The sequence below is a fragment of the Rhinolophus sinicus genome, linkage group LG03 (assembly GCF_036562045.2).
Source record: "Rhinolophus sinicus isolate RSC01 linkage group LG03, ASM3656204v1, whole genome shotgun sequence".
NCBI classification, from domain to species: domain Eukaryota; kingdom Metazoa; phylum Chordata; class Mammalia; order Chiroptera; family Rhinolophidae; genus Rhinolophus; species Rhinolophus sinicus.
In genome coordinates, this window is record NC_133753.1 from 136,447,546 (window position 1) to 136,466,226 (window position 18,681).

The following is an 18,681-nucleotide window of genomic DNA, read 5'->3' on the forward strand; positions in this document are numbered from 1 at the left end:
TTATTCAACATATTTCATCTTGGACCTTTGTGGGAGGAGGGGTAAGGCTTGTTTGGTGCATTGTAGGACGTTTTTACCAGCATTTCTAACCACTGTAACCACTGTCCTCCTCCCTCCACCCAACTGTGACAACCAAGGATGTCTTCTAGACATTACCAAATGATACTTGAGGTGAAATTGCCCCTGGTTGAGAAACACTGATTTAACCTGTAGGAAATACATTCTCCTAATGTGCTGTGTAGAATAAGCAAAAGCAGACAAAGGTGCAAGGTGGTGGGTGTGGTATTTCTTAGGACCAGTGCAGTGGAGGCAAATGGGTAGATAGGATACAATTACAAGCACAGTGGTACCTCAGTTTTCAAACTTAATCTGTCCCGGAACGTAGACTGTTTCAAACGTAGACATTTTGAGTTCTGAAACGTTCGAAAACCTAGGCACGGTTTCCCCATAGAAAGTAATGCAAAATGGATTAATCCATTCCAGACCTTTAAAATCAACCCCTAAAACTGCAAATGCCGCATGAGTTTTACTATCAAATGATACCATAGATCCATAAAATTTACAGCATTCGTAAATGGAAATGTTCATCAACGGAGACATTCGAAAACTGAGATACCACTGTGGTAGAATTTAATGTGATGTTCATATTATTTTAGAAAAGTTATTTTACTTATTCTTTTCTATAAAATGCATGTGTCGTTTTCTTTCTTTTTTTTTTTTTTCATGGGTCATTTTCTACTCTGCTTATGGGATGGCTCTGGTATATAAATATGAAAACGTGTATATCTAAAATTTCTTTTTAAAAAGGTAGAGTATGTAAAACATGTATTGGGTTAACATTCTCATAACTTCAGCCAGCAATTTTTAAAACACAATGAAAAGTAGTGAGAGGCTTTAAGACCTACAACACTTGAAATACTGTTTGCCTTTCAGTGAAAAATACAATATTAAAGAAATATTAACAAAAACAAGAAAGGCAGTATAATCAGCATATTGCAAACCAAAAAGGAAGAACTTGTATGAACGTTGGGAGACCGTACACCATGGTCTCTGGCATTTCTAAACATCTGATGAACAGAGGGCCTGACTGCCCTTTGTTCCAGACTGTCTTTCCAAGGATGTATATACAGTGAAAGCTTTGGGAGCCAGAGCTAAGTGTCTCCCTCCACAGCACACAGTAGGCCTGTTTGCTGCCCACAATGAAAGGCTCGGGTGTCCTCAGCTCAGGGTTCCTGTTGTATGATGCACCCCACTCTGTATGTGGGAACTATGTGTCCATCCATGTCACCCCATGAGACTTGGAAGCAAAGGGAACAGATGCAGACGTGCTGATGTGCATGATGTTTGCTGTACCATAGATAGTAGAGGCCTTTGTCTCTGACCCGGGAGCCCTGGTATTCCGGCAGTATCGTGAAACTGCAGCAGACTAGCTTGTTAGCTTGCATGTAGAGCAAAATCTCGGACCCTTCCCAGTGTTTGAAAATGAACAACCAAAATGTGTCTTAGTAATCGAATGATCAACTGAAATTAAATCTTCTAGTTTGTGGAATTGGTGAAAATCATGGAAAGGTTCCTGATAGAGCCTAGAACCCAGAGCTTTGATCCTAAGCTGTGGTTTTAAAGGAGAACAATGTCGTTTGGATATTTCTGTGCATAAAACGGCCTTTTGGAGTAAGGAGTTAGCGGTGATAGTATTGTAAACAAAGAGGCCCAACAAAATGTGTAATTTTACACAGTGCTGACAGTGGTAACAATTGAAATGTTGGCATCTGTACGAATTGAGCATTTGAATAAATTGTGCTTATCTCTGCTGTTAGCTTTGGTTGAACAATTAATTTCAGCAAAAATGACTGAAGGGTTGCCCACAGTCGCTTTTTCTCTTGTCGTTTGATAGTGCCTGCTGCCCTTTGGCATACGTGGCTTCTATGAATCTAATATAGACATTGTTAATGAACAACGTGCTGACCTGTCTGTGACTTCCCACAGGTGCTGCTGAGCGATGCTAAAACTCATGGAGATACAAGAGCATTGGAACTGAATCAAAAATTATCTTCACAGTAACAATGCATTTTTTATAGTAAGCAAGTGAAGAAACAGCTATTAGAAAGAATGAAACAATGAATCAAGACTTTTCCCCAAAGCATCATTTTTTAAGACTATGTATTATCCATTCCTTTTTTAAATCTAAAGATGTTTAAGTTCTTAAACTAGGTATGTAATTTCTGATAAACTCTTAATGTAACTTTAATCTGAAAAAAATCTTTGATTTTGAGAAATTCATAATGAGAGGAGAAAAACGTGATTCCCTTATTCAACAGTTATTTATAAACCATTATTTTCTCCATTTTTGCATGGTGCACAATAGGGTTTTTTGTAATCCCTTACAATAAAGCCTTAATAGCCATTTTCATCATATGCAAAGCAAACTAGCACAATGCAAAGTTTAATTCCTTCTATGCATTTTAGAGTTCAGCAGGCCAACTCATCATAAAATCTAAATCTTGTAACCTGTTTTACTAGTGGTTCATCTCAGGTTCTGTTGAAGAAGCATGATATAAATGTTGGTGAGTCTTTTACTGCTAATGGATATGTTTATACAATTTAAGACGCTCAGGTGTATGGCTGCATTTAAAAAAATGAATGGAAAATTTTGGAAAATAATGCTGACAGTATTTAATCAATCATGTAATTCCTTCAATTATGATGAAAAGACTTGAACTTTCTGAAATAAAATACAGTGTCGTGTTTTCTTTATAGTATCAATATCAGATTTAATTTTTAAATTCAAATTTTAAAACTTGAGAGCACATTTACCTATTTTATTTATTTTTTTCAAAAAGCCCTTTAAGTATTTGAAGAAACTGTATGTCACTTTGGATTTGTGTTTTAAAAAACATTTCAGACATTAACATATTGTACAAAAATGTGTGGTTGTATGATTTGTTTGTAGTTTTTCTAAACCAGCAGCTTCACAATATTACTTTATGAGATAATGTAAATTGATTATATTCTGTAATTAAATTTTACTTCAGAGATTAATAATCTGTTGAACTGACTATAATTTGATGAATTCCCAAATTTGGCTGAATATTATTCAGACCCATGCCATCAGAATATTTAAGGATTGGGGCCTAGGACTCTGCATTTAAAGGGCATGCTTAAGAGATTCTAATATCCATTCAGGTTTGTGAACCACTGGATTGATCCAGTGATGATTCTTCCCTTTGTTTCTTTAACAAGATCAAGCAACTTGCCATTCTCTGCCCATTTCATCCTTATCCTCACAGCTGTCAAACTGATTCAGTGCTCTTAACAGCCTGGCCCACAAACTTAGCCAGAGCTAGGCTGCTGCAAGGGCCTGTGCACCCCTAGTGCCATGCTGTCCTGCAGCCTGTAACTACAGAATGGGCTGGCTGCATCTGCTTAAATGCTTGGATTCAGTTCTAGTTCTCCAGCTGCTCTCTGGGGTACCCCTCATTTCACAACTTTTAGCTACAGTATGGACTTGGTTAGCCTTTGCTCCAGGTCTACAATCCAGGAGTAACCTTTGACTCTCTTTCCTAGTTCTGGCCTCCAGGGACCTCAGACCCAGGTTTTCTGAAAGAGAAGATTGGTAAACACCTTATTAATACTATCTCAGGTAGTTATTTCTTGCATAGATGCCCTGTTACTATGTGCCTCTAATCATTCCTAACCATATAATTTTTATAGTTTACTTCATCCCAGACCTATGCTAAGTGTTTTAAACGTTGTCATTAGTCCTAGTTAGTAAAGGAGAGTGTTGCTAAACAGCATGTGTAAAGCAAAGGAAATTCTAAGTGAATGAATGTTACCAGGTTTTAGGAACTTGAAAAGTGGCTGAAATTTCCATTCAGAGTTTATACATAAGCTTAATTAGAGAAATTATATTAAATTTTACTTCCTGAAGTACCAATATTTAGCATTTATATTATTATTTTGTTAGATTTTTTTTTGAGAACTATAGTGCATTTTTATCTACCATTTGGCTATTATTGATTATTTAGGTGGTTATAGGCTAGCTTGGCATCTGATAGTCATATCCTGTGGGAGAAATACATTTCAGCTTATGAGTAAACTTTTGGAACACAGTCTGTTTGGGATCACTTGTCAGATTGAAGTCTCAGGATGAAAGAAACAACCTTAGTTTAAAATGCTCTTTTTCACTTTCCAAAATGAGTTGACAAATTTCCTTTAACTTGGGAATTTACGTAGAACAGGATTGGACAGAAACACTCAGGTTACTGTACATTAAGGGAATTAAAAGATGTGGTTATTTAAAACAGTGTGAAACATTAATTGGGTAAGTGTTTCAGGTAAAGTTTAGGTAAATTAGGTGCCTCAGTTTTTGGTTTAGAAAAAATGTGGTCACTTAAGCTCTGTAGCACATGAAGACCACTCACAGTGTCTGGCTGTCCCTGCGCTGTGTCATAATGACTCTTTTCTTTTCTTTGACTGATTAGAATAGGAACTTGTTGAAGAGCAGTATTTTAAATTTTAATGTACCCGAACAAATAGCCTGCACAACCAAAATTTGTTTTTATAAATGCTAAATTATCTTTAGACCTCAAAATGTTTTCAAGTAAGAAACTTACAAATAGTATCTCTTTAACAAACAACTGCTATGAAACATTGGAAATACTTTTTTCTTATATTTTGAATTTAGAATTGAAAACACCTATTTGTTTTAGTGGGGGGAAACGATACCAGGAGAGGGATAATTAAAATTAGTATATGCATCGAAAAATGGGTTGGATTCCGTATTACATCACTGGACGGTTGAAATACTTTTCAGGTCAAGCTCTCCTTTGAATCAGTACAGGAGTTCATTTGGGCTTCATGCTTCACATACTTTCCCTGTATATAATACCTATTATAAAAACATTTACATTAATTTTTCTGGAGAGAAGATGGACAATGAAAAAAATGCTTTCTTTGCTATTTCGGCTTGTGGTAGGCAGAATAATGGCCCCCCAAAGATGTCCATCCCCTGATCCCAGAATTCGTGAACACCTGGCAAAAGGGACTGTGCAGATGTGATCAAGGGTGTGGACCTTGAAAGGGGGAGGTTATCCTGGCTTTAATCATGAGGCCTTAACAGTGGAGAGTCTTTCAATGAGAGAAGTGACACAGAATAAAGTCAGATTCTACGTTGCTGGCTTTGCAGATGTAATAAGGGCAGCCTCTAGAAGCAAACAAACAAAAAAAAAAACAAGGAAACTCTCCTGTGGAGTTCGCAGAAAGGGATGTAGCTTGAGTGCCTACTGTGTGCCAAGCTATTTACAGTATTACCTCATTACCTCTCACATATTTCACAGTAGATACTGTCTTCATTTTACAGACAAAAAATGAGAACTCAAAGCGTCGCTCTTCAAAAATTATCTATATTCTTAGGCAAACAGAATCTGACCGCCACGACCATTTCCAATACTTTTGTCAAATTTTGTTAATAATTCTGTTAATCTCAAAGAAATGTAAATGAGTCGAGGTGTGTACCTTGGGACTGACTCAATTATCCTACTAAGGTGTATTCTGATGCTACTGGTTACCTGGTGCCACTGTCTGAATTCTAGGAAGAAACTTAGGAGGAAGGAAACCTCCTCCAAAGGACTAACTGCAATTTTTTTTTTCAAGCTTTGTTTGCAAGTTTCAACCTATGTAATGATAAGGAATACTCCATCCTTGTTGGGTTTTGAACTTCACAGAAGCTGAGGCCAACAGTGAACTAATTGTTATAGTTAACCCTTGATAACATCACAAGTGCTGGCCCTTGGTTTTCTCTTTGGCTTTTCTAACCTCTCTTCCATCAATTTTCATTTGGCCTTCCTGTACGTTAGGTACCTAGCACTTCCTTGGTTTTGAAAGATCTTGCTCTCTCCTTAGTTAGCAACTAATTTCTACGGAGGAGGTAGTTGATAAAAGTTCATAGGTGTGTGTGTGTGTGTGTGTGTGTGTGTGTGTGTGTGTTCCTTTTGGGGGAATTTTATGTTGGCATTGTGAATACTCTAAAGCCTTTGAGTGCTAACCTGTGGAATTGAGTCATAAAGACTGGATAGATTCCTTGGTTTAGGAGTTGTTTGAGGTTGCAGGAGTGGGTTTGTCCAGCACCATTCACGTGCCTCCATAAGTTCACTTCCCCCTTGAAGTCCCCACGTGTCTCCCTTATGAATGCAGTGCATTACTTTTTTGGACAAGCATCTGGTCATTGGATACTAAGGGCTTTTACCCAGCAGTCATAGCTGTTGGGTTTGCTTTGATGGCCATGACCTATGGAGCAAATATGCATCACTGGACACTGACATCAGCGCCCCACCCCCTCCAGTCAAGGTCTGTAATGTTTTATCTGTTAGCCTCCCTCCTCAGAGATGATAGAAAGAAGCGCCTTTAAAGTAGAGGAACATTTCCTCATTATACTGTTGTTCCAGGAGCAGTCTATATTTTGCATTTCTTTCTGCTTTGCTCCACTGCTAGAAGTATTGCAAGCCAAGGCATTTCTTCTCATACATGTAAAAGGGCCTTTTTGAACTGATACACTTCTAGAAACTGATCTGAATTGAATAGAGGTGAATGAAAGAGTATCATGGAACTTGTCTTTCCCATAAAATCCCAAAGCTCTGTTTATTAATCAGTACCATTTATCAGGTACAATACCTATATGCATCAGATGCTGCATTAGATGGTCTGCATATATTTAGAGAAACAATAGAGTAGAATGTTTAGGAGCAGTTCTCTGGACTTGGTGAGTTCAAATCCTGCCTCCCTCTCCTACTAGCAGTGAAACCTTACATAAATTACCTACCCTCTCTGTGCCTCAGTAATAGGCATCTGTTTGGAGTGTTAAAACACTTAACCGAGATAAAGTGCTTAGAGCAGTCTCTGATACCTGTTAATAGGCCAGTAAGTGTTTTTCTAATTCTTTCAATAACATACAAGGGAGGTGTCATCTGCCATTTTAAGATGAGGAAACTAAGACTCTGACATTAAAAAACATCCAGAGTCACATATCACATTAACAGTGACGGTGACATTGGTTTACAACTCAGGCTGTCCAATCGCAAGACCCCTCAACTTGTCAGCGGAGAAGTTTGGATTATTTTTCTGTTTTCTAAGTTTGTTTCTTTTGGGACAAGAGAGGACCTGGTTTATGACACTGATGGGCACATCGTGTCTTCCAGCATTTATCACGTGTGTAAACATCTGAAAAGGAAGTAGCAGAACTCTACTAGGGAACAGGGGTTATGGAAATTTAGTCTATGGAGTTATACAATTTCATGACTGTATATTAAGGGAAAGATCTGAAATAACAAACCTTTATCACAAATATATGTGACTCTAATCTCCTGGGAAGGGAAATGCCGAGCTGGGTAGGGGACAAAACAGCCTATGAAACCCTCACACGATGATACTTCTACCACTTCACTGCTGTCTCCACAGGCTTACCTAAGGATTTCCAGGTTCCTCTTTGTCCTTTCGGTGTTAGGTGTCCTTGGGGTTCTTCCCTGGTCTCTGTTTCTCACTGTATTCTTCATGTCTCCCACCCCCACCACCCAACCCCAGGCATCCCTTCCTCACCCATAACCTCAACAACCATTTCTATGCTAAATCCTCAATTCAGATCTTTTTCTCATGCTCCAGGTCCTTGCTCGCACTCACCGCCGGATACCTCTTGGACGTCCCATAGATACCTCAAAATCAGTTAGTTTAAAACTGAGCTCATTATCCTCTTTCTCCTGCAACATCTCCCTCCTTCCCCACCCAAATTTGCTTCTCCCACTGTGTAATCTATTCTCCACGTTCCAGAGGGATCTCTCTAAAAGGCAAATCTGATAATGTCACTCTCCTATTTAAAATCCTTTAAAGGCTAGTCTGGGCACCTGAAGATTAAGCCCAAATTCTTTAACATGAGTTACAAGGCCCTTCGTGATCAGATGCCCTACTCCCTCTAACTTTCCAGCCCTCCTCTTTTGCTATTTACCTTCCCCACCTCCACCACACACATGTTAGGTTCTGACCATATTGAACTTCCTGCAGTTTTCTGGAATGTGTTCCATTCATTTGGCCTCCAGGACTTTCCTCAGGCTGCTCCATCTGCCTGAGCCCCCACCTCTACTAATCTAGTCCCTTTCCCTGGGCTAAGGTCTCTATACTTTAGACGTCTCAATTCAGATGCCCCTGTTTCTGAAAGACCCCTTTGCCTGATTCCCCATGTTTTTGCTAAATGCCTCTCCCGGGTGCTCCTGTCACACCTTGTACTTGCCCATGTATTTGCCAGTGTAACTGTTGGTCTTTTCCAGTAGACTATAAATTTCCGAAATGCAGGGCCCATGTTTAGTTTGTTCAATGTTGTATGCCCAGTGCCCAGCACATGAATGAATGGAGCCTGCAAAGATATAAAAAGTATCTCACAAAAGTTGGAGACCCTTCATAAGGTAAAAACACAGATACGTGTGTGTGTGTGTGTGTGTGTGTGTGTGTGTGTGTATCATAGATCAAGTTTTTCCTTGGTGTTTTTGCTGCCACTTGCTGCTACTAGGGGTGACACCTACAGAAGTGAGCAGGTGTTTGGTAAGTTTCTATAGAAGAGGGGAGAGGTGCTGGTGTCCGGAGCACTCCGGGGATGCTGTTTCTTTGACCTTGGGCCTTACTGCAGTCCTGGCCCTCGCATGGTGGGTATAGCCAGTCACAGTGGGGCCGACAAGGCAGTTACCTATGTAGCATAAGGCAAGAAATGTGTCCTTCCTCTTCAGTAGGGAAGCAAAAATAGTTTGAGCATTATCATTTAGACCTCCATGTAAATAATTTCATATGATTTCCCTCCCTAAGAGCAGGTTTTGATAAGAGGAAAGAAATGGCAGGAAATGCTGGGAGGTGGCAGGACCCTTGGACTATCCACGCCTGCTTAGATCATGTTTGGGCCCAAAGCGAGGACTGAGATATTTTAACATTTGCCTGCAGCGTGGATAAGGATTGCAGATTCCGTGATGCTCAGACATCCTCCTGTTTGTGGAGAGAGAAGTGTGACATCTCTCAAGGGACTAAGTTTTGGTGTTTGGAATAGAATAAAGTGCATACAGAACTTCTCTAGGGGGCGATTTTTCTCCTTGTCACCATTTGGATCCACAGCAGAATACATGCAAAGGGAGGCAGGAGCAGTGCTCTACTGGTGCCTGAGAAGAGGTGAATTCACTGTGAAATGATGGCTTTTGAACCTCAGGGCCCCTCACATGCATGAGCCCTAGAAATGTATTTACAAGCTTTTGTAAATTTTGCATAGGACATTTCGATTACAATAAGGTCTTTCATTAAGACCAATGTCTCTTGCCACTCCCACTCCCCTTGATGTCAGATGCTCCTGGCCTGGCTGTGGGCATCTTTGGATCCAGCTAAAGAGACAGTGAGTTGGGGATGCCTTTGGGTTAGAGGGATGTATGTATGTTCTTCACAGTTTCTTCTGTATGGAGTTAATTGCTGCTGTCCTGAGGTGGCAGCGGCTTCCAGGAATGATCTTACAGACGACTGTGCCCACACATCAGGACAGGACATCAACAACAAATCAGAACTACATAAGCTTTAGGCCGCACAAAACCTGGAGCCACCATCTCACTGGGCAGAGCTCTCAGGCCACCTAGAGTCTGTGCAAACCTGCGAACACCCCAGTATGGGGTCCCAAACAAGAATGCTGGCCGAGGATCCTTTGGCCCCCTACCCGCTTACGTTATATACAGGTCTCCGCGGTACCGGTCAACACCAATGACAGAGACCCATTCTGGGAAAGCTTTTGGCTTCACCCTGCACCATTATTTGAATTGCATTTTAGTTTGGAGCATTTTTTGCTTTTGTTTACAAGGAAAAAACAAATGCATCAGCATCTTTCACCCCCCCTCCCCCCCCACCGGCTGTGTGTTCTTGATGCTTTTGTAGCTGTATCGTAGAGTGAAAAACAGGTCTGAGTGAGAGGTCTTGGCAGTCGGTCTGTGTGAATTCCTAATTTAAACCTTCCTACAACCACGTATTTGGTTGATTACAAAGAGTTACTCTTTTAGCCTAATAGTGTATTTGTTGTGGTGATTGTTTTTTAAAATATATTTTTGCTAGAAACAAAAGTACTGTGTTGTAATAATGTGAAAACATTAATACATGGTTGATGTAAAAAACAAAATTTTTATAATCCAACACTGCTAAATTTGTTATAAATTTTGACCTATTTTGCATATTGTAGAATGCATAATGTGCTTAACTTGTAAATTTTTATTTTTTTGACACAAGCAGGATCATAATTATATTGCTTTGCAACTTGCTTTTTTCCACTTAACAGTATATCTTGGATATCTTTCTGTGCTCTTTTCAAGGACTGGATAGCAGTTTTGTTTGCTGATATCATTAATCAATTCCTTATATTTGGGTTGTTTTTAGTTTTTTTGCTATAACCAGTGGTGCTGTAATGAGTATCCTTGTTCATATATCTTGACATGTTTTGCAAGGTATTTTCCCCTGTAATATAAATTTCTAATAGAAATTTAGAATTCCAGGGTGAAAGGATATATACATTTAAAAATAATAGGTGGGCAGCCGGATGGCTCAGTTGGTTAGAGCGTGAGCTCTCAACAACAACATTGCCGGTTCAATTCCCACATGGGATGGTGGGCTGCACTCCCTGCAACTAAAGATTGAAAACGGCGACTGGACTTGGAGCTGAGCTGTGCCCTCCACAGCTGGACTGAAGGACAATGACTTGGAGCTGATGGGCCCTGGAGAAACACACTGTTCCCCAACATTCGTCAATAAAAATAAAAAAAATTAAAAGAAAAAAATGTTAATAGATGTTTCCAAATTGCTTTCTAAATCACTGCACCAATTTGTAGACTCGCCAATAATGTATGGGAGTGCACATTTCTCTACAGCCTTGTCAACTCAGCATTGTCAATCACTTTAATATTTGTCAGTCTGAAAATAGTAGCTAAGGATTCCTTTAATTTTTATTTTGTTAGTAGGTTGAATGTCTTTTCATATCTTTATGATTGTACTCCTCTGTAGCTAGCCTGTTCATATTCTTTTCCCATTAAAAAAACACATTGATTTCTTATTTTCTTGTAAGAGTTATTTGAGATTACTTGAGATATTAGCCCTTTGTCCTAGCATGACACTCGATTGCAAAGCACACTGCTAGTGTGTTTTAAACTCTTAAATTCTGCTAATGAAAATCCCTTGAAATATAGTCCATGATGCTATATGTAAATTAATCAAAATAAATGGAGATATTTCATACAGCTAAAAAATTAGAGAGGGAGGCATTGATCGTAAAGTTATTTGGAAGGTAAGTTTGTTCTTTATTAGGGGAAAAGTTGTTACTCTTCTTCCCTAAACCAAGGAAGGAGCCTAAGTCCAGAGCAAAAGTCTCCTTGCCAAGTTTACAAAAAGCTCCGTGATTACAAATTAGTCCTTGCTCTAGTGCATAGTGCATGACACGGAGAGTTTGTTTTATTTTTCTTGATTTTACTACATAATACCAGGCTCTACATTTAACATTTATATCTGGAAAAGTTAGAAATACTTTAATTTTGTAGGAAACTTATTAGTGTTCTTGAAGTGCTTTTGAATTTAGCACCTAGATCAAATCACCTTGGATGTTTTTCTTGGGAACTGCTGTATTCTCTTACTCTGTATGAGTTAGCTCTTAGTTGCTCATAATTCTGATACATATTGAATACAGTGAATCAATATGCATGTTAGACTTGCTGAAAATATTGGGATTGTTAGAAAACAAAAACCTCTAGGTCAGAAGTTGCAAATTGACAGCCCACTGACGGTATCTGCCATCTGCCGGTCAGGCGTTCCCTCACAGGTTAAGAACTAGTTTGAACTATAGTCATCCCTCTGTGTCCCCGGGTGAGGGGGGGAATGGTCCCAGGACCACCACCCCGAGGATCCTGGATTTCCGAGGATACCCAAATCCGAGGATGCTTAAGTCCCTCCTATAAAATGGCATAGTTTTTGCATATAACCTATATTTGCATGTAGACTATAGCAGAATAGAGAATATCACTTTATTCTCATGGATTCAGCACAGTGTTCGATGCATGGCAAATTCAAGTTTTGCTTTTTGGAACATTCTGGGATTTTTGGAGGGAGGGATATTTTCTATCCACGGTTAAACCTGCTGATGCAAAACCTGTGGATATGGAGGCTCAACTGTAGTTAGTGCTGATGCTTATAAATGGAGCGGTTTCACATAAAACCCAGATTTCTGGTTTCTTTTGACAAATGAAAATTTTGGCAATAACAGATCACATATATGTGTTAGTAATGAACTGGAACTGCACAGTGGCTATTCTTTTTAGACAAGGTAAGTGGTCTCCAATTTTCCTCAGTGCATGCTATTTAATGTATTACATATAGCCTGCTTCACTCATTTAGTTATATTATGCAGATGGCTGTTTTGTATTTGCAGGTAAATAAAAATATTATGTGTATGTAAAAAAATTCCTTAATTTTTTCATTAATAAATGAAAATCTCATAAAGTTTCTTTGCTTTATTGGGTTTTCTGGTACTTTCATCTCCGTTTAAAAGGTAGTAAGACATGCAGAGACAGTAGAAGCAATAAACATCCCAGAGGTTTCTTCTTCCCAAATTTTACCAACAAACCACTTCATTGGCCGGTGAAAAAGAAGATGACTGGAAAGTGTTATACTTCCTGGAGCTCCACTATCTTACGCTGTAGCTTCTTTAGGTCTTTCTGAACTTTATATTTCTCTAAATCCATCTTTGTTTTCTGTATTTGTTGGAGGGAGTTGAGAGAGTCATGAATCGACTTAAATCCTAGAAGTGGATATGAGAATACGTAGACTGAAACAATGCATGGGAACTTTATCTTTACAAAAGTTATCAATCAGTGGTTCTGTCATAACTGATGATCTTTTCATTTAAAGCACATTAAGTTTTACTAAGACCAGCCTAAACATGTATAACAACCCATTTCTTGTATGTTATAAAGATGCATTAGTAATAGTGTTTCAACTTGTATCTGGTTTCATTGTAAAAATATTTAATCATTCCATTCCTTTCCTCCCCCTCCCCCCGAATATATTGCATAATGAAATGATTCTGTATTTCAAGGGAGAAATTGGAAATATCTTCTCTTTCTATATACTTTGACAAGAGAGTTGAATGATCCCTTTTTTAAATTCTTGTTACCAAATTGAAGACCACAGATGAGATTTTAAACTTTCTCTAAAATTAACCTGTTTGAGGGACCTAGAGAGGCCCCTGGCCACGGGCTTCTCCCCATCAGCTGCGCTCCAGCACTTTGCATCTCTCTTACACAAGTCTAGTCATTCATAACCACGTACCTACCAGATCTCAAGCTTCTTACACTGCAGCCCATTTCTTATACACTAGAGCCTTTCACATAGTCATTTCTAAACACATTTTTATTAAAGGCATAAAGGAGCAAACCATTAATTTGGAGTCCCTGTTTGCTAAACGCCCACTTAGTAAAATGCAGAGACATGGATATTGCAAATTACTCTTCAGCACCTCACCCTGTGGTTATACTACTGGAATGAACAAAATTAAACTTCTGGTAGTTAAGTGGACAGTAGGGCCCTAAAAGAAAGGCCAGTTAAGTGTGGGATGTGATTCCTGGCCAGATAATTCATTAGTTTGATTGGGCAGTGGGAGTTGGGGGGTAGAGGTGGTGGGAGTCAGATTTCCAGGCAGCAAATTTCACTTCTATGCCAGCAACATCTGGCAGAATGAGACCCTGAAGTCTTTGCAAGACACCTTCAAAGCACCTCTGTACAAGACCAAAATTTGGTAGAATTTACATGCATTTTTCTGAGCTCTAGAGGACAGAGCTTTCTCTAACAAAGGAACCTTCGGATTCCTGGTAATTCCCTCAGAACTGTGACTTGAGGCAGACGGCTGCTCCACGGCACCTATTCCTCTGTCCTTCCCTTTGACAAATTAGATGAGCCTTGCCAATTAATCCTCTTTGATGTTAGCTCAGCGTGACACTGCCGCCATTAGCCTCGCTAACAAGAAAGGCAGTCACCACACCGGACTCTGTTAATTCCTCTCTCTCTCTCTTATTTCTAAAGGTCAGGTCTCCGGTCTGACATCTGTCCAGGCTCATTACCTGCAAGTTCAATGAGGAGAATTTGATTTAGGTTCCTCATTTCATGATATAGCCACAAGCCAGCTCTTGATCTCCAAGGACTTTCCAGGTCTGACAATTCTATGAGTCTGTGATCTTAGAGATTAAAAAACATTTCACAGCAATGGCAAGTCTGTGAAGCTGCCAAGTGTGCATGAAGAAAGTAAACTTGTTTACTTACCTCCCAGTGGTGTGCTGACCGTCTATGGGATGTTTAGGAAAAGTCAGATTAAGTACAAAAGGATGTCACAAATGACAAGATCAATTCCTGGCCATTGGCTCCAAGTGGAAAACTCTGAGGGACTCAATAGGAAAGGACTGGCGTTCTTTACTTAATCAAAGGGATCTACTCACCTGATTGATATTCATTCTGCATTTCCTCTAATTCATCCCAGATGTGCTTTTCCAGTTGGGTCATCTTTTTGGATAGTTTATTTTCTATATGCTTTACTTTGCTCAGTTCTGCTGTCTGTTTCTGTGCATTAATGAAGTGCTCTAATTTGCTCGAAAGCTGCAGTAATTTTTTTTCCATTTTATTTTCAGACTTTTCCTATAAAAGATATCACATGTTAAAACTCTGCAGACGAGAAAATCTGTGTGCATTTGTATTTCGGCGTAGAGACTGTTTTTAACGAATTCATTTGTCCATGTTATACATGAAAATTCAAACCAAGTTCCCTTGTACCGAAAACTGTGTTCACAAGTCTAAGAGTTCATCCCTTTGTTTGGCCTTGTTCATTTGTAGTTTCTGGAATTCTGCATGTTATGGAGGAAAAGAAAATAAAGGGCTGTGGTCTTGCTGAAATGCCTGAGGATTTGGAAGTTTAGTCTAGCGTTTAAAGCAGGGTAGCCAAGGAAGGTGTTTTCGGTTCTGCTGGACCCATGCTCCTGGGATAGGCTCCTAAGTGTCAGATGTCCTTATTCCTGGAGCTTCATCACAGGAATGGGCTAGCCTGGTTGAGCCCCTTTGGTTCTCCACGTGGACAGACTTCGGCTAGAATAGGGACTCTCCACCCGTGTTGTCTGTTAGAATCACCTGGACCATACACCCCGCTCCCCCCACCCCACGCCAAATCCTGTTTCAATTAGCCTATGATGGACCTCAGGATTTGATCTAGTTTAAAATGCTCCAGGTAATTCTCATATGAAGCCTCTTGAGGCTAATTAGCTTCTTGGCTCCTCCTCTCTCTTACACAGGAATGGGCTAGCCTGGTTGAGCCCCTTTGGTTCTCCTGTCTGTAGCCCTGCCTGCCTCCGGAATGGTGGATTCCAGGCTCTCTCTCCCTTGTGGTGGGAGGGCTTCTGCCTGCAGGTGACCCATAGTCAGGTAGGAGGACGAACAGGCCACGGGGCTGCAGGTCGGACCGCACAGACTTCAGTAGCCTTATCCGTGGTAGAGCTGTCACGTTTGTCTCCGTCCCTTGCACCATGTCCAGATCAGTTGTTGACAAACTCAGGTGGGGGGACAGGAGTGTTATTTACCACAGCCCCCGACCAAAGCTCCAGAAACATCTTATTTCAATCACCTGCATGGGTGGCAGCCCCTGAGGACACTAACAGCCCTGTGCTGTTCTCCTGTTGGGGCTCAGCATGGCCACTGTGCTGGGAGAATGGAGCTCTGCAATAGATTTCCCACCGACTGTAGTCTCATCCCACAGCTGGGCCTTTTCTCTACAAGATGGAATCTGGAGAAGGGGTTTTGAAAAACTTTGATCTGCTAATGGATCTCTCTCCAGAGAGGCAAAACAGCTCATCTAAGGGAGAAGTTTTCAGGCTTGATTGTGTTTGAGCATCACCGGGGGCTCTCACCTAGACGCACAGATTCCCAGGGAGGCCCCGGAGATGGTGTGATGCGTCAGCGCTGAGTTGGGACAAGGAATCTGTAGTTTTAAAAGCTCTTTCAAGTCTTCCGGTGCCGGTAGAAGACATTCTGAGCAGTGTGGGATCACAGCGTTGGGGAGTAGCAAGCAGGACGGGAAGACCGGCCTCTGAGTCCTATCTGGCGCCACAAAAAGGTAGGTAACTGAGAATGTGGGAGTGCGACCTTCACTTGGACACCTTGACTCCCAGCTAAACTCCAGACAGTGACTGGGCAGCATTTGCTTAATAAATAACAGAGCTCCTCACCAGTTTTTCCTGGAGCAGCTTCAGACACTCATTTATAGGGCCGAGCTGGTCTTTTTCACATTTGATGAACTGCTTTTCTGTCCATTTTTGATTGGTCTCAACTTCCTCATACAGATTATTTGAAAGTGAATTAAATCTAAGGGAAAAAATAGTTCTGTTTTAATAAGTAAATTTAAACATAAAACCGAAATTCAGTATTGAAAACGTCTGCAGTTTCTCTCAGATGCTGAGGCTCAGTGTGTCTAGCAAGTACTTATGGGGTGATGTGAGGGTGGGGGTCACACTCTGGGGCCCTGCCCTGAGCCTGTGTTCAGCCCAGCTGCTGACAACACCCCTCCACATACTCTAAAGTACATGTACACACAGTGACAGGAGACAGCCACACAGAAACACACGTCACCCACACAGATGACCTCTCAGGGCCCAGGGTGCATTGAGTGTGTGTGGAAGAAATGCCTTAATAAGTCACTTGGGATGGGGAGTATTACTCAATGTAGGGATTGGCAAACTTTTTCTGTAAAGGACCACATACTGTGTTTCCCCGAAAATAAGACCTAGCCGGACAATCAGCTCTAATGCATCTTTTGGAGCAAAAATTAATATAAGACTCTGTATGTTATGATATACTATGCTATGATATGATATGATATTAGACCCAGTCTTATAGTACAATAAGATCCAGTCTTATATAAGACCCAGTTTTATATTATAGTACAATAAGACCGGGCCTTATATTAATTTTTGCTCCAAAAAGATGCATTAGAGCTGATTGTCCAGCTAGGTCTTATTTTCGGGGTAACACGGTATATACTAATTTGTGCACTGTCTTCTCCATTAGAACATAAGCTCCATAAAAGCATGGTTTTACTTTGTTAATGTCTGTGAACAATGCCTGCAATATACGAAGTACTCAATAAATAGTTGCTAAAAAAATTAATAAGTGGGCTATTTTTTCTCATTCCTTTTATTAGGGCTCTTCACAAATAAATCATAGACTTGTCAACTTATTTAGAGATCTAATCTTTGATTTTCATTTTCACTTCCCTATTCCTGGTGGAAGTATTAATTAATAGTGATTAAGGGGGACAGTAAATCCTCAGATAACCAAGAGGTAGCTTTACAGTTGAGAAACCAGCCTTCGCTGCTCACCTTTACTGTGTAAATAAATGAGAGCATTTACTCTCATCACTGGTACAATATTAAAATCCCTCTGAAAACCAATCTGCCGAGGTAATACCTCTGGAAGGACATATCAGTAATTGAAATTCTGAAATTTGAGTGAAGCCAAAAAGAATGAATTACTACTTATCCTTTTATTACAAGGTTTTGCCTGCAATTGGAGATTCACCTTTCTGGTAACAATCAGGAGTCAGACTCTGTGTGATGGTCGTTTATCAAAGTATGAAAACATTATTTAAAAAAAAAAAATTCTCCTTGAAAGATAAAAAGGATAACATAAAATAAAAGCTTATGTAAATCTTTTTCTTTCTGTAGACTTTTTCCTAACATAATGGACATGATTTACCATGTAAAAATTACTTTTCTGTTAATTATAAAACTTACAGTTAAAATCTCAAGAGGAGGAATTTATCTTGGATGATATTCACATTTTAGTTCCCAATCCTCTATTCCAGTGGTTATGGCGGTAATTCTAACATATGTAGATAGATATAGGTAGGTGGGTGGGTGGATGGGTGGATGGGTGGATAGATGGATAGATAGATAAATAGATAGATAGATAGATAGATAGATAGATAGATAGATAGATAGATAGATAGCATTTTCTTTCCTTTTTTCTAAAAACACAAAGAGACTTTTGAATTATGGCTAGAGACCTCATTAGGATAATGTAAGGTATTGCCTGGATTTGTTTTTCCTTAATATTTATACTGGTGGAGTCAGATTAAAATACACTCCAAGGGCAATTATAAGGAAGGAAGTTACAAAAGAGTAAAAGAAAATGTAACGGAGGTCTATAGACATTACAGAGTCCAGGGCAGAGAGCTGTGTCGAGAGAGAACAGTGAGCGTGGCCCATGTATACTGCTTGGAACAAACATCCCTGTGGCCACCCTGCTTATGGGTGACATACATAAATGAGGACAGAGATCCATCCTGGACTACTTCTAGCAGCTCACTTAATGTCTTTTTTTATTGGGGTGACAATGGTTAGTAAAATTACATAGATTTCAGGTGTACAATTCTGTATTACATCATCTATAAATCCCATTGTGTGTTCACCACCCAGAGTGAGTTCTCCTTCCATCACTATATATTTGATGCCCCTTACCCTCATCTCCCACCCCCCACCTCTCTTACCCTGGTAACCACTAAACTATTGTCTGTGTCTATGAGTTTTTGTTTCTCATTTGTTTGTCTTGTTC

At 39.9% G+C, this 18,681-nt stretch overlaps 2 protein-coding genes across 5 annotated transcripts in view; one reads left to right on the top strand and one right to left on the bottom strand.

Annotated features, from left to right (window-relative positions):
* The window catches only part of SKIC3 (SKI3 subunit of superkiller complex), a 74,176-nt gene extending 71,443 nt beyond the window's left edge, over positions 1-2,733 (top strand). For all 3 annotated transcript variants that reach the window (XM_019727881.2, XM_019727884.2, XM_074328705.1), the window contains exon 44: positions 1,987-2,733. In XM_019727881.2, the coding sequence (XP_019583440.2) occupies positions 1,987-2,061 (75 nt within the window). In that variant the 3' untranslated portion in view covers positions 2,062-2,733. The remainder of the gene's footprint in view (positions 1-1,986) is intronic.
* Positions 2,734-12,533: 9,800 nt separating this feature from the next.
* The window catches only part of FAM81B (family with sequence similarity 81 member B), a 43,672-nt gene continuing 37,524 nt past the window's right edge, over positions 12,534-18,681 (bottom strand). For both annotated transcript variants that reach the window (XM_019727991.2, XM_074328706.1), the window contains 3 exons: positions 16,299-16,434; positions 14,526-14,721; positions 12,534-12,835 (listed from right to left, as the gene is read on the bottom strand). In XM_019727991.2, coding sequence (XP_019583550.2) covers positions 12,702-12,835; positions 14,526-14,721; positions 16,299-16,434 — 466 coding nt within the window. In that variant the 3' untranslated portion in view covers positions 12,534-12,701. The remainder of the gene's footprint in view (positions 12,836-14,525; positions 14,722-16,298; positions 16,435-18,681) is intronic.